The following is a 16,826-nucleotide window of genomic DNA, read 5'->3' as shown; positions in this document are numbered from 1 at the left end:
TAACAAATTATAACATCATACCTCATGAGATATTTTACTCCATGAACGGTGAAAAAGTAACAAGCGATAAAAAATTTTCCTTTCATCATTTTCTATGGGTTATCACCGAGAAAAAAATTTCTGAAACGTTTGGAAATAAGTGTATAGTTCGTTACAAGTCACTAAGTGCTCTCATTCTCAAATACTGCGTGAATAAATTCTGGGTATTCGCGAGTTGCGGGCCCCGCTTCTTTTCCAACTCCACCCTCACCCCTTTGATACGTGGTTCTTACCCCCACAGATATTGCCACCTGATAATAAGGTACACGTATATCACGTTCGGTTGAAACCGATCCAGTGGTTCAGGAGGAGATGTGGAATACACACACACACATCTATTCATTTTTATAATATGCATGGTTTTTATGGGCTTTTACATACCGTGTATATCAATAACGCACTACTAGCCAGGAAGGAGTAAATATTGAAACTTAACTTCTTGCGCGTATGACGTACAGTAGACCAGAATACATTATTAAATGTATGCACTGAGGAGCCAAAGAAACTGCTACACGTGCCTAATATCGTGTAGGGCCCCGTGAGCGTGCAGAAGTGCCGCAGCACCACGTGGCATGCACTCGAGTAATGTCTGAAGTAGACCTGGAGGGAATTGACGCCATGGATCCTCCAGGACTGTCTATAAATCCGTAAGAGTATGAAGGGGTGGAGATCTCTTCTGAACGGCACGTTACAAGGCACCCCAGACATGCTCAATAATGTTCATGTCTGGGGAATTTGGTGGCCGGTGGAAGTGTCTAAATACAGAAGAGTGTTCCTGCAGTAACACTGTAGCAATTGTGGACGTGTGGGGTGTCGCATTGCCCTGTTGGAATTCCCCAAGTCCGTCGGTATGCACAGTGGAAAGGAATGGATGCAGGTGATCAGACAAGATGCTTACGTATGTGTCACCTGTCAGAGTCGTATCTACACATATCATGGATCCCATATCACTCCAACTGCACACGCCCCACACAATTACATATCCTCCACCAACCTGAACAATACCCTGCTGACATGCAGGGTCTACGGACACATGAGGTTGTCTCCATACTGGTACATGTCCATATGCCCGACAGTTTCTTTAGCGCTTGAGTGTATCTTTATTTTTCTGTCGCCTTTGTTATCTTTTACCAGTACTCTTGGCTGAAGAGCGCAGCATTGTACCATTGACACCCCTGCTCCCCCCCCCCCCCGCCCCCGCGGCCGGCCGGGGTGGCCGAGCGGTTCAAGGCGCTTCAGTCAGACCGCTACGGTCGCAGGTTCGAATCCTGCCTCGGGCATGGATGTGTGTGATGTCCTTAGGTTAGTTAGGTTTAAGTAGTTCTAAGTTCTAGGGGACTGGTGACCTCAGATGTTGAGTCCAATAGTGCTCAGAGCCATTTCAACCATTTAAACCCCCTCCCCTCCCCGTGCCCATATGGTGCGTGTGGGGATAAATAACAATAAAGTAAAAAAGTAGCTGACACCAGCTGCCCAGTGGCAGTAGCTTTACGGGCCTGCCTCTGCAGTCGGGTGACACAGTGGTGGGGGATTTAAGTCGTCATAGTTCAATCAGTGTACAGGAAATGTTTATAGATTATTTACACAAACCTCCTTCGTGATCACTCTGCCTGTTAGTAACAACTGTATCTAAATCCCTGCAGTAGTTCATGATATTAGCCTGAAAATACAGACAGAAACTGCAGCAGGGTATTTTAATTTATACATGTGGAGGTAGGCAGACTCAGAAGCATAATGTAGGCATTCTCAGTGACCATTTCCAGAGAGGGGTTTCAGAATTTCTTCCCAACAGGTTCTAGGAAACGCAAATCACCATGGAAAGCCACCAGCCCTTATGTCAGCACAGTAGGTTCAGACCACAGCCCATTTACTAATACGAGTATTAGGGAAAGACAGCCTCATTATCTCCATACTGAATAATACCCTCACCCCCCCCCCCTACCGGTGCCCTTCGTAGCAAACCGTGCGAGCACACAGACATGGCCAGGAAATCATAGGTTACAAAGTGCCCAAAATGGGATAAAAGAACAGTCAAATTGCGAAAGTGTTATCATTTAGAAAACAGTAATGCGTTATTACTTCGCTGGTGGCCGAGCGGTTCTGGCGCTACAGTCTGGAACCGCGCGACCGCTACGGTCGCAGGTTCGAATCCTTCCTCGGGCTTGGATTTGTGTGTTGTCCTTAGGTTAGTTAGGTTTAAGTAGTTCTAAGTTCTAGGGGACTTATGACCTCAGCAGTTGAGTCCCATAGTGCTCAGAGCCATTTGAACCATTTTGTTATTACTTCACCTAGCCATTTCACCTTCGTAGATCCTCTCTAGGACGCAAAAATAACCATTTTTGACGTTATTGAAGAATCTGTGCTATCGTGATCTACACATTAAAAAAAAAAAAAAGTCTAGCTCCTCACATCATCTGAGCCTCTGGTCTGAAGACGACCATAAGACCAAAGACGATACAGGAATTAAGCTGAGTTGCAGCTGACTATGTGTTTGAGGAGAATAAACATCCAATGTCACCAGTCTCTTACTCACTCCTCCCCATCCCCCCTCTCCAGGACGGAATCATTGTACCTAATCTGGAGTAAATTAGATGTCCAAGTGTGAGAAAATTTTCTAAATGTTTGCACTGCGTGTATCTGAGGTGTTCATGTGAGAACCAGCCCAGTATTCACCTAGCGGGATGTGGGAAACAGCCTGAAAACCGCATCCGGTCTGGCAGGCTCGCCGGCTCTCATCGTTAGTCCACCAGACGGATTCGAACTGGGGCAGGCGTACCTTCCCACGTCCCGGAAGTGGGCATTTTCACATGCACAACTATACGGCAGGAACTACAACTAAAAAATAATATGAGTCTTTGCGTGGCCATCTACCGCAGTAGCTGTTAAAATCAGTTATTATTGGTTTCTTCTGGAATACAATACATTTGATGAAAGATACGTAGGTGACTGCAGAACATTTTACACAAGATAGAAAGAGCATGTAAGACTATGGAAGTATACGACAATTCATTCAATTTTTGCAGAACATTTACACCAAAACCAACATAAAACTACACACAGACACAGACATGGAAATCTTAAGAACAGAAAACAACAAAAAATACCTCCCTATGTTGCAAGAAAAGTACCATATCGGAAAAGAAACAACTCATAAATAATCATACCAGCCTGGCAAACCACAGACTCTTTCAACTGACAGCTTGATATAACATCAAATATACACGTATAACCACAGGTTCCATTTACCACTACCATCTCCTTCTAGTTTCTTTCCTATAACCACCTTCCACCCAAATAAAAATCGAACCACAACTCGCAGTCAACCACCCCCACCCCTATCTCCTCTCACATCTCCACTGAACATACAACACACTTTCACTAAATTACACTAACTCACACTCATCCACACACATCATATACATTGTGTTGTTGTGGTCTTCAGTCCTGAGACTGGTTTGATGCAGCTCTCTATGCTACTCTATCCTGTGCAAGCTTCTTCATCTCCCAGTAACTACTGCAACCTACATCCTTCTGAATCTGCTTAGTGGATTCATCTCTTGGTCTCCCTCTACGATTTTTACCCTCCACGCTGCCCTCCAATACTAAATTAGTGATCCCTTGACGCCTCAGAACATGTCCTATCAACCGATCCCTTCTTCTAGTCAAGTTGTGCCACAAATTTCTCTTCTCCCCAATCCTATTCAATATCTCCTCATTAGTTATGTGATCTACCCATCTAATCTTCAGCATTCTTCTGTAGCACTACATTTCGAAAGCTTCTATTCTCTTGTCCAAACGGTTTATCGTCCATGTTTCACTTCCACACATGGCTACACTCCATACAAATACTTTCAGAAACGACTTCCTGACACTTAACTCTATACTCAATGTTAACAAATTTCTCTTCTTCAGAAACGCTTTCCTTGCCATTGCCAGTATACATTTTATATCCTCTCTACTTTGACCATCATCAGTTATTTTGCTCCCCAAATAGCAAAACTCCTTTACTACTTTAAGTGTCTCATTTCCTAATCTAATTCCCTCAGCATCACCCGACTTAATTTGACTACATTCCATTATCCTCGTTTTGCTTTTGTTGATGTTCATCTTATATCCTCCTTTCAAGACACTATCCATTCCGTTCAACTGCTCTTCCAAGTCCTTTGCTGTCTCTGACAGAATTACAATGTCATCGGCGAACCTCAAAGTTTTTATTTCTTCTCCATGGATTTTAATACCCACCCCAAATTTTTCTTTTGTTTCCTTCACTGCTTGCTCAATATACAGATTGAATAACATCGGGGAGAGGGTACAACCCTGTCTCACTACCTTCCCAACCACTGCTTCCCTTTCATGTCCCTTGACTCTTATAACTACCATCTGGTTTCTGTACAAATTGTAAATAGCCTTTCGCTCCCTGTATTATACATCTGCCACCTTTAGAATTTGAAAGAGAGTATTCCAGTCAACATTGTCAAAAGCTTTCTCTAAGTCTACAAATGCTAGAAACGTAAGTTTGCCTTTCATTAATCTAGCTTCTAAGATAAGTTGTAGGGTCAGTATTGCCTCTCGTGTTCCAATATTTCTACGGAATCCAAACTGATCTTCCCCGAGGTCAGCTTCTACTGGTTTTACCATTCGTCTGTAAAAAATTCGCGTTAGAATTTTGCAGCCGTGACTTATTAAACTTATAGTTCGGTAATTTTCACATCTGTCAACACCTGCTTTCTTTGGGATATTCTTCTTGACGTCTGAGGGTATTTCGCCTGTCTCATAAATCTTACTCACCAGATGGTAGAGTTTTGTCAGGACTGGCTCTCCCAAGGCTGTCAGTAGTTCTAATGGAATGTTGTCTACTGCCGGGGCCTTGTTTCGACTCAGGTCTTTCAGTGCTCTGTCAAACTCTTGACGCAGTATCATATCTCCCATTTCATTTTCATCTACATCCTCTTCCATTTCCATAATATTGTCCTCAAGTACATCGCCCTTGTATAGACCCTCTAATACTCCTTCCACCTTTCTGCTTTCCCTTCTTTGTTTAGAACTGGGTTTCCATCTCAGCTCTTGCTATTCATACAAGTGGTTCTCTTTTCCCCAAAGGTCTCTTTAATTTTCCTGTAGACAGTATCTATCTTACACCTGGTGAGACAAGCCTCTACATCCTTACATTTGTCCTCTAGCCATACCTGCTTAGCCATTTTGCACTTCCTGTCGATCTCATTTTTGAAACATTTGTATTCCTTTTTGCCTGCTTCATTTACTGCATTTTAATATTTTCTCCTTTCATCAATTAAGTTCAATATTTCTTCCGTTACCCAAGTACTTCTACTAGCCCTCGTCTTTTTACCTACTTGATCGTCTGCTGCCTTCACTACTTCATCCCTCAAAGCTACCCATTCTTCTTCTACTGTATTGCTTTCCCCCATTCCTGTCAATTGTTTCCTTATGCTCTCCTTGAAACTTTGTACAACCTCTGATTTAGCCAGTTTATCCAGGTCCCATCTCCTTAAATTCCCACCTTTTTTCAGTTTTTTCAGTTTTAGTCTACAGTTCATAACTAATAGATTGTGGTCAGAGTCCACATCTGCCCCTGGAAATGTCTTACAATTTAAAACCTGGTTCCTAAATCTCTGTCTTACCATTATATAATCTATCTGAAACCTGTCAGTATCTCCAGGCTTCTTCATGTATACAACCTTCTTTTATGATTCTTGAACCAAGTGTTAGCTATGATTAAGTTGTGCTCTGTGCAAAATTCTACCAGGCGGCTTCCTCTTTCATTTCTTAGCCCCAATCCATATTCACCTACTACGTTTCCTCCTCTCCCTTTTACTACTACCGAATTCCAGTCACCCATGATATTAAATGTTCGTCTCCCTTCACTATCTGAATAATTTCTTTTATTTCATCATACATTTCTTCAATTTCTTCGTCATCTGCAGAGCTAGTTGGCATATAAACTTGTACTACTGTGGTAGCCGTGGGCTTCATGTCTATCTTGGCCACAATAATGCGTTCACTATGCTGTTTGTAGTAGCTTACCCGCACTCCTATTTTTTTATTCATTATTAAACTTACTCCTGCATTACCCCTATTTGATTTTGTATTTATAACCATGTATTCACCTGACCAAAAGTCTTGTTCCTCCTGCCACCGAACTCCACTAATTCCCACTATATCTAACTTTAACCTATCCATTTCCCTTTTTAAATTTTCTAACCTACCTGTCCGATTAAGGGATCTGACATTCCACTCTCCGATCCGTAGAACGCCAGTTTTCTTTCTCCTGATGACGATGTCCTCCTGAGTAGTACCCGCCCAGAGATCCGAATGGGGAACTATTTTACCTCCGGAATATTTTACCCAAGAGGACGCCATCATCATTTAACCATACAGTAAAGCTGCATGCCCTCGGGAAAAATTACGGCTATAGTTTCCCCTTGCTTTCAGCCATTCGCAGTACCAGCACAGCAAGGGCGTTTTGGTTAGTGCTACAAGGCCAGATCAGTCAATCATCCAGACTGTTGCCCCTGCAACTACTGAAAAGGCTGCTGCCCCTGTTCAGGAACCACACGTTTGTCTGGCCTCTCAACAGATACCCCTCCGTTATGGTTGCACCTACGGTACGGCTATCTGTATCGCTGAGGCACATAAGCCTCCCCACCAACGGCAAGGTCTGTGGTTCATGGGGGGGAATCATATACATTGACAGAAATATAGAGAGACAGAGCGAGAGAGAGAGAGATTAGAAGGTGGGCGAGTACAGGATCATATACATATTGACCCTGTACTCGCCCACCTTCTAATCTCTCTCTCGCTTGCTCTCTCTCTCTCTCTCTCTCTCTCTATATATATATATATATATATATATATATATATATATATATATATATATACTCCTAAACTCACAGACATGCACATTAATTTTTAAAAAAATGTAGTTTCACAGGTTGGCAACGCTCACAACCTACACGAAAACAAACGAACAGACATATACAGCGTAATACTGCGTTGAGTGAGAACACACATAACTTCAGTTCGATTTCCAAAAGCGAGAATTGTAAATAACGCAAATGCAGCGCAAGACCAAGTGCAAAGGCAAAAACTGCTAAGTGCGTGAGACAAAGTCTTCCGACATCAGCCACTGCTAACAAAGATGGGAAAAAAGCAGTGTTTGTAAACAAGAGGCAGAAACACGTGATAAACAAAATGTTGTCTTTCATCTAAAAGAACGAAAAATGTACAAATATTGGTACCCAATTTGCAGAATAACTAAAAGCGAAACGTGTATCCTGTAAAATTCTCTTTACTTAAATTGCAGTAAGCTTAAGACGGCGAAACCGACATTAACTGATAATAAATCATTTATTGCTATCTGGACAGTTTTCCTTTGTCAAAACAGGGAGCAAAAGGCCTAAATCCCATTTGTCTTGTGTCTGCACAGCGTGACTGAGAAGGTGATCACCCCCTCCCACAATTCCTGCTCCCGCGACAACCAATTCTGCCTCCTGGCTACCTCCTCCAGTATGGATCGAGAACGAGTGCACACACGGTGTGCGGACATTTGCCATGCCGGACATCTGCCACGATTTTACCTGCTCCGAAGAGTTGTGTCCCTTGACTCCCCCTGCTCCTCCTCCTCCTCCTCCTCCTCACTCGCCGCCCGACCCGCGGTAAAGGTACTTACTTAGCCTTTCAGCTGGTTTTCTTAACGTAGGACCAGAATCTCTATGGATTTTCCGCCACATTTCTAGAGAGAGATTTGTTGTGGAAACTATTAAATGCATCTCGCATTGAAATCCGCACCAAATTTCGAGCCTCGGTAAAACTTCGCCAACCTTGGAGATTTTGTGTTCCTCTAAATTATACTTGCCTTTTTCGGTGCTCCTGCAGCAGCTTTCTGTCGTGTTTTGTGTACCATAGGGGATCAGATCCGTCTCTTGTTAATTTATCTGGTATGAATCTCTCGACTGCTGTTGATACTGTTTCTTTGAACTTAAGCCACATATGGTCTTCACTTACATAGTTTGGAAGGATTGGAGACTGTCTCTTAGAAAGACGTCAACCGAATTTTTAGTTGCTTTTATAAATAGATATATTTTGCGTTTAGTTTTGGTGGATTTTTTTTGTTACGGAATTGAGCCTCGCTCGACAGTGTGTTCACTAATTGCTGTATCCGTCGTGATGCTCAGGATTATTTGTGGCTAAGAGGCCAAGTGTGTTTTCGTAACCATTTACAATTCTAATGGCTTTGTGAACTAATTGTTCAAAATAATTTTTAAAAAAGCATTTGGAACAATTACGGAAGTTGTTTCCTATCTACAGTACGGTCTGAAATGTATTTTTGTCAATGTGTACCTGTTTGTGATGAGACTCAAGTTTTCTTTGAACGGTTCGGCCCCTGTTTCATCTGAGAGCGGGGGTCAGTAAAAGGAGCCAGTTATTAATTTATTCCGGTTGTTCAATATAACCTCTGCCCATACTAAGTCACAGGAACTATCTGCTTCAATGTCGCTTGTGAGCTGGAACACACACTACATTATTGTGCTTCTTGTTTCTGTTGTAGTGCAGATCGTTACAATTACGGCTTTTCCTTCCAAAACCTAGGATGTCTTCTCTGTGACCCTGCAAATACCAGAGCTATACAATGTAGAACAACAACATACGTTACAAACATAGCATTCTGTATAACTTCATTCCCTTATTCCTAACATTTTAAAACTGTACGTCGACTTTAGATGACATGTCAATCATAGATGTTCTTCTCTCTAGTTAGTGAACGTATTTTCAGTCATGTTTTGAACATTGTCCCGCTACACTCTATTAACTAATGTTTCGCCGCAAGGGATATCGCATTTTACAGAGTAAATTAATATGAAGTACGTCGTTCTTCTTTTCGAACATTCACATACCCATTTCGTCTTTCCTTATTGTCTTTTGGGCATGCAGTTGTAGTAATTAAACTAGGCACTAATGCAGTGGTCAAAAAGAAATGATTAGCGTACATTCGCATTCTCTTTACATCGTTCCTTTCTTGTTGCTCCCAAGGCGATGGACTGTTTCTATTGCAATCAGTAAGCGTAAAAGGAAGCTACCATACAGACAGAAGGATCTATATTTATACTTGGCAGAACTAATTACATACTGACATAATCGTTGGTATTGCTTTCGTTTCCCAAAAGTCACAAATATTTCGATTTCGGAAAAGAAGCTCTGTATTTGGCCAAGATGTCGAAGAAGAAAGTCCCTTACGTCCTGGTCGTATCGAGTAAGCTGTGGAGACGGTGGTTTGAAAGCGGACAGAAAAAGTACGAGGAAGGGCGTCCCTTACCTGAGGGATCGCTACTCAAGCTACCTGGCGAAGGGGCAAGTGTGGCAAATGTCCGGTGTGGCAAATGTCCGGCGTGGCAAATGTCCGGCGTGGCAAATGTCCAGCGTGGCAAATGTCTGGCATTCGCGTACACTGGATCTGGTCTGTGCCGTCGCGTGTCGTACTTCCAAGTTGACCTCCGGCAGGTGGTGGACCCGCTGGACTTGCGCCAGTGCATGGCGGAGGTGTTCCCCGCCGAGGTGAGCTGGCTGACGCGGTACCTGCGCCGGCAGGACGTCAAGGTGGTGGTGGTGGTGTCGGCGGGCGCGCTGTCCCGTCAGAGGGCGCTCCTCCACGGCCAGCCCCCGGGCCGCGCCCCCGGTACCAGGCCGCACCCTCTCGACCACCTCTACTCGCACGCGCTGCGGGTCATGCAGGACGACTACAAGATCGGGGGAGACTACAACCGGGTGTACAAAGTCAGGTGGGTGCTAGCCAACTACACTACTGGCCACTGCAAGTATAGCAAATGACTAGACGTTATTCAGTAGGAAGAATACGCTGTTAAATCTGTCAGTGAACTGACGGTTTACAGTTCGCAAACATAGTTCAAAGAAAAACTTTGAACATAGCTGTTAAGGTTCAATGATCGTATCAGAATTCTATCAGAACAAATAAGCCCTCGGTCACAAATATTAAGTCGAAATTGACCAGGTTTCGACGCTACTATGAGCGTTGTCTTCAGAATTAGACAAAGTGTTCTAAAACACATTAAGTGTATAATACATTAAGGGGCTCCGGAAAGGCTCAAAATCATGAAAAGTTCAATTTTTACTTTTTTGCGTTTTCTGAATCTGCAGACTATTACCTTTTAATAGATATATAATTTATTCAATTCCGAAGACTACAACTATTTTTAAATTTTTTTTGAAATGTGTTCTACATGGGCGTGACCCACTGTGGCGCTGTTAAACTGCTGTCAAATGGTGTTATTATTAACGTCCGTGTTCATCAGGTACATTTTAGTGATATGAGATAAAGTATGTGTTGTGGCTAACCTGTGATGGTTCAATATATATCGCTGGTGTGATTGTCGATTGTTTCATGTTTATTTACTCTGTCGTTATCTCGAAAATATTCGTAATTAATTCTGTTTCTTGAGTCTCTGTTTTGTTGAAGTATAATAATGAGTAAAAGTAAAGTTATTAGAAATCCTCTGAAGGCTTTTAAGAAAAGGAGAAATGATGGAAAGCCAAAGGTATGTGTTATTACTGTAAACAATAAAGACGATAACCAAGTGAGTGAACCTAACCTCTCAAGTACACCTGCCCATAGCAGTCAAAGTGGGAAAGAAAATACTTCACAGAAGAAGCTTGGTTCAATGAGTGAAAACTACGAATGTTTTATGGGCGAATCGGATGTGAATGAAATATTTGATATGTCGGTTCTCAAAGGAATTTTTTCAAACTGTGTAAGATGTATTCATTATAGTGAAGTTGGTCTGGAACTCTCCATAATAAAGCACGTAGGACTTGCTAGTGAAATACAACTGAAATGTGATAAGTGTTCATACATGACCACCTTTTGGAACAGTGTTGCAGTAACTGCAACTGAAGAAAATGGTAGCAAAATCTACGAACACAACAACGAGCGATGCTTGCTTTAGACAAGGAACGCCTTCGGGCTGCAGACAGTGCTGTAAAGAGTCTAGAAATACAAGCAAGAGTAAACAGGAGGAGGAACAAGAGGAAGCTGGAGGAGGAGTTTGCAGAGGATGAAGATAATCCATCATATGGACCTGGAATGCACTAAAAAGTTAATCCAATCTTTGTCGCTCGATTCCCAAAACTTTTATTTTCTCATACTAATTACATGTTTTCTAAGGATCTTCCAAACATATTTGTTTCAAACTTTCAGTAAATGTTACACAGTACCTTCTGCATAATTTAACACAGCCTTTTTCCAAAAAACTGTATATTTTTGAATATATAAATAAAAAATTGCAAAAAAATGTTGTGAATTTTCATTACAATTGAAAAAAAATCATCTTTAATAACTGGACTAAAATTTTGTAAAATCCCTGTCTTAAGTTGTAGCCCATATTCCAATAAATAATCTGTAAAAAGTTCACTTCCTACCTCAAATACTTTGTGAGGAAAGATGTAATTTATAATCGTTATTTTAACATTGCAAGTATAGGGCGTTTCGGAGCCCCTTAATAAAATTAAAGTTTGTACTGACTGGAAAAAGATGCAGTACTTACAAGTAAAATATTAAAAAAAGATCTAAGCCGGAAAGGCGACGTCATGAATAGTTGTAACTAAGATGGCGAGCCGCTAAGGGCTGCTCGTACTTTAGTGAACAATGGTTGCAACAAGACTGAGGTGCCCACGTTAGAAAGTGTGGGCAAGTAAACATGGTGTTGTTACGAGCGCCATCAAGTAGCCGCAGAAATAACTAGGCTACTGTACATTCAAAATTAGACACATGAAATTGTGTTGCAGCTGATTCAGGCATAACGTAAGCACTAATAATAATAGGATGAAGTTACGTATTTATCTGCTTTAAACAGAGATAAAATTTGTGTAGAAATCGGGCCAAATCCTGATATGCGCTATTCATGCTATTGGAGATTGGACGTATTGGATGATTAGGTTTATGAATTTTGAACTGGGACCGAAGTTCAGGCGGCTGTGGGTTCATATTGATGAGTAGTTTCTTTTGGAAAGGTTTTATAAGAAATTTTGCATTGTTAATGCCTGACCTCACTTCTTTCTGTAATTTAGGAGTCGGATCATCATGCAGCTCCTATATGTTGTTTTCACTGAAGAAATTTTCAGTTTTAGAAATATACTCAGAAATATAAGCAATGACTAGACAACAACCTTTATCGGATTTAGTTATTAAAGCATTTGCTGTTTTAAGTTAAGTTACTAATATTCAATATTTTTCGAAAAGAAACGTATACTGACCAAATCGTGCCTGCTTTCTCTTTTCATTCACAGTCTCAAAAAAACGGCCTTTTTTCACTCTGCCGTCCACCGAGCCACCTCCATACCACTTTCAACAGAAAAGTTTAATGAGGAGATTAATTTACTTAAAACCATACGCTACGGTCGCAGGTTCGAATCCTGCCTCGGGCATGGATGTGTGTGATGTCCTTAGGTTAGTTAGGTTTAAGTAGTTCTAAGTTCTAGGGGACTTATGACCACAGCAGTTGAGTCCCATAGTGCTCAGAGCCATTTGAGCCTTAAAACCATAGCAGTCAATAATGAATATACGCCTAACATAGTGGACGATATCCTAAAAAAGAAAACTGCAAGAACTACTGTGGTGTCACCGCTAGACACCACACTTGCTAGGTGGTAACTTAAATCGGCCGCGGTCCTGTAGTACATGTCGGACCCGCGTGTCGCCACTGTGTACTCGCAATCCTAGCGCCACCACATGGCAGGTCACAAGACACGGACATGACCTCGCCCAGTTGTACGGACGACATAGCTTGCGACAAGACGTATCACGTCTTCCTCTCATTTGCCGAGAGACAGATTAAATAGCCTTCAGCTAGTCCATCGCTACTACCTAGCAAGGCGCCATGTGTATCATTGCTAATTGCTTACTACTATGCAAGAGATGTATTTCAACAAGAACAAGACTACATTAAAGTTAAGTATATTAACATCTCTCTTCTTTTCTTTATAGTTTTCATCCAGTCTCCTGTTTCAGAATTTACGCCCGTCTGCGTTAGTTTCGCGTGCACCTAGCCACTCATTGTGTCGAGACCTTAGGGAATCGACACAACAACTACCACGCTCAACACCTCATGCACTGAAATTAACCCAAAAAAACGTTTTTCTATTCCTTTCATAGCACTCATTCCCTATCAGATTCAGCGCATGCTTCGCAAGAAATACAACTGCAATGTTGCCTTCTCTACTAATAATAATCTAAAGAGAAACTTCATTCATAATTTAGAAATTTAATAATAAGATCTGGTGTTTATGAGATCATCTGCGATACCTGCTCCTCCTATTATATGGGGCAAACTGGACGTGCTTTCACCATCAGATATAAAGAACATCTTTTGAGAAAGAACGGCACCATTCCCCTAAATTCATCCTTTGCCTATCATCTCTTAATTACTGGACACGTGCCTAAAGCCATAGGCGATAACAATATTCTGCATACCGAAAAGAAGGGGCGTAGGTTAGATGTCTTAGAGGAATTGGAGATTTTCAAACATCTCTCTCGTCATGATGGCCTCATTCTCAACGAACAGTTGCAGCTGCGAAATAAAAACTTTTTCGACTGTATAAAGCCGTTGCTTGATCTTTGATTCAGATTTCCTCACGCAGTTTACCGAAATGTTGTTTTCCTGTCACATCTTTGCTGTTTTCTTATATGTCATAACTATCGTTTTTTACGATACAAAATGTATCTCTATTTACAGCAGATAAATATGTTACTTCATCCTATTATTATTAGTGCTTACGTTATGCCTGAATCAGCTGCATCACAATTTCATATGTCTAATTTTGAATGTACAGTAACCTAGTTGTTTCTGCGGCTACTAGATGGCGCTCGTAACAACACCATATTTACTTGCCCACACTTTATAACGTGAGCACCTCAGTCTTGTTGCAACCCTTGTTCAATAAAGTACGAGCAGCCCTTAGCGGCTCGCCATCTTACTTACAACTATTCATGACGCCGCCTTTCCGGCTTAGATCTTTTTTAATATGTGACTTGTAAGTACTGCATCTTTTTCCAGTCAGTACAAACTTTAATTTTATTAATGTATTATATACTTAATATGTTTTAGAACAGTTAGTCTAATTCTGAAGACGACGCCCATAGTAGCGTCGAAACCTGGTCAATTTTGACTTAATATTTGTGTCCGAGGGCTTATTTGTTCTAATAGTTCAAAGAACTGGCACTTTCTGGCAGGAACAGTGGCTCTAACAAGGGAACCTCCCCATCGCACCCCCCTCAGATTCAGTTATAAGTTGGCACAGGGATAGGCCATGAAAAACTGAACACGGATCAATCGAGAAAACAGGAAGAAGTTGTATGGAACTATGAAAAAAATAAGCAAAATATACAAACTGAGTAGTCCGTGTGCAAGATAAGCCACATCAAGGTACGTGTACACTGAGGAGCACCGTGGTCCCGTGATTACCGTGAGCAGCTACGGAACGGAAGGTCCCTGGTTTAATCCTCCCTCGAATGAAAAGTTTTAATTTTTTATTTTCAGACAATTATCAAAGTTCATGCACTCAGACATGATCAACTTCGCTCTCCAAAATTCCAGGACATGTTTAGATTTGCTTGGACACATGCAGGATTTGACGGTCTACACACGGAAAAACTTGAAAACGTTAAAAACGTATGTTTTGACAGAGCACAAGAAAACTGTGCGACTGTGAAACTGTTGCATTCATTTGTTGCCGTTTATGTGACAAACTCTTATGTTTTCATCACTTTTTAGGGAGTGATTATCACATCTACAAGAAAACTTAAATCGGGCAAGGTAGAAGAATCTTTTTACCCATTCGGCAAGTGTGCAAGTTAGGTGGGTCGACAACATATTCCTGTCATGTGACGCACATGCCGTCACCAGTGTCGTATAGAATATTTCAGACGTGTTTTCCTGTGGAGGAATCGGTTGACCTATGAATCTGCGATCAAATGTTTTCGGTTCCTATTGGAGAGGCACGTCCTTTCGTCTACTAATCGCACGGTTTTGCGGTGCGGTCGCAAAACAGAGACACTAAACTTATTACAGTGAACAGAGACGTCAATGAATGAACGGTCAGATCGTAACTTTGCGAAAATAAAGTAAGTAAAATTTTTATTCGAAGGACGACTCGAACCAAGGACCTCTCGTTCCGCAGTTTATCACTCTAACCACGGGACCACGGCGCTCTTCAGCTTAAATAGCCCTTGATGTTGCATATCTTACACTTTTACTACTCAGTTTGTATATTTTGCTTATTTTTTCATAGTTCCACACAACTTCTTCCTGTTTTCTCGATTGATCTGTGTTCAGTTTTTCAAGGCCTATCCACTGTGTCAATTTATAACTAAATCTGAGGGGGGTGCGATGGGGAGGTTCCCTTGTAAGTAGCCTGAGCATCGTCTCGAAGAATACGGGTCCAGTAAACTGAGGTGACAAAAGTCGCCGGATACCTCCTAATATCGTGTCGGATCTCCTTTTGTCCGGCGTGGTGCACCTCGACGCGGCATGGGCTCAAAAAGTCGACGGAAGTCACCTGCAGAAATATTGAGCCACGCTGCATCTACAGCCGTCCATAACTGCGAAAGTGTTACCAGTGCAGAATTTTGTGCACGAACTGACCTCTCAATTACGCCGCAAAATGTTCGATGGGATTTGTGTCGGGCGCCCTGGATGGCCAAATCATCGGCTATAATTGTCCAGAATGTTCTTCATACCAATCGCGAAAAAATGTGGCCCGGTGACATGGCGCTTTGGCACCCGCAAAACTCCATCGTTGTTCGGGAACATGAATGGCTGCAAATCGTCTCCGAGTAGCCAAATATAACGATTATCAGTCAACGATCGGTTCAGTTCGACCAGAATATCCAGTCCATTGTAGATACAGTCCACACCATTACGGAGCCACTGCCAGCCTTGCACAGTGCCTTGTAGACAGCTTGGGTCCACGTCTTTGTTAGGTCTGCGCCACACCCAGCCCAATCGCCTTCATTGCTTACATATTCCGCCCTCACAATCATATTCCGCACATCAAGACGATTCATTCGAACCCAAACTCGATAAGATAAAGTCAATGTTGTATGAATTCATGTAAACGATATGCAGATAACTAATAAATCGCGAGTGAGCACCTCGGTTGAAATACTCGAGGCTGGCGTACACACATACATTCCAGACACGACGGTCACAGGAGCTTTTAGTTCGAGAGAGGCAACCGCACACCAGGAGTCCCAACCCATCTACATCGGTCGGTGGCCGCCCGTTGAGCGGACAGCGTTCACCCGAGGGAAAGGAGGAACGACTCCGTGTTCGGTTTAAAAGCAAATTCTGCTACATTGTGTGGGAGTGGCCAGCCTACGCATACTTTACACATAGCACGCAGTTTCAGAGATTTTCACAGGGAGACAGCAAACGCCAAACGCTGATACTACAGATTTCCGGACTGGTCGCCTTAAACGAAACGTCATTCTCCCATTTTAGAAGAGCAATGCTGATTGGCAGACGATATTTTTGACGCCTTGAGCTGAAGGAGTAATGGAAGAGACCAAAAGATATACCCCTTCACGTGTGGCATGGAGAGGCGCTGTTCCGTTGTCGCTCTTGGAGCGAGGGTCAAGTCTCTCCTCAGTACTTCACTGGGAGAGCACCTCTGTCGAGAGCGAAACGAAGTGCGACTCTATATTGAGTCATTGCGATTAAGCATTGTTCACTGTGTTGGCCGACACACTTATTGTGTGGTGT

General features: G+C 42.2%; 1 protein-coding gene across 1 annotated transcript in view; it reads left to right on the top strand.

Annotated features, from left to right (window-relative positions):
* LOC126195350 (uncharacterized) overlaps positions 1-16,826 on the top strand; it is a 633,865-nt gene that overhangs the window by 533,690 nt on the left and 83,349 nt on the right. The window contains exon 9 of the mRNA XM_049933928.1: positions 9,556-9,833. Within this exon, the coding sequence (XP_049789885.1) occupies positions 9,556-9,833 (278 nt within the window). The remainder of the gene's footprint in view (positions 1-9,555; positions 9,834-16,826) is intronic.

Source organism: Schistocerca nitens, chromosome 7 (assembly GCF_023898315.1).
Source record: "Schistocerca nitens isolate TAMUIC-IGC-003100 chromosome 7, iqSchNite1.1, whole genome shotgun sequence".
NCBI lineage: Eukaryota > Metazoa > Arthropoda > Insecta > Orthoptera > Acrididae > Schistocerca > Schistocerca nitens.
The sequence above is the reverse complement of the archived record's forward strand: the minus strand, read 5'-3'. Positions and strand labels throughout refer to the sequence as shown.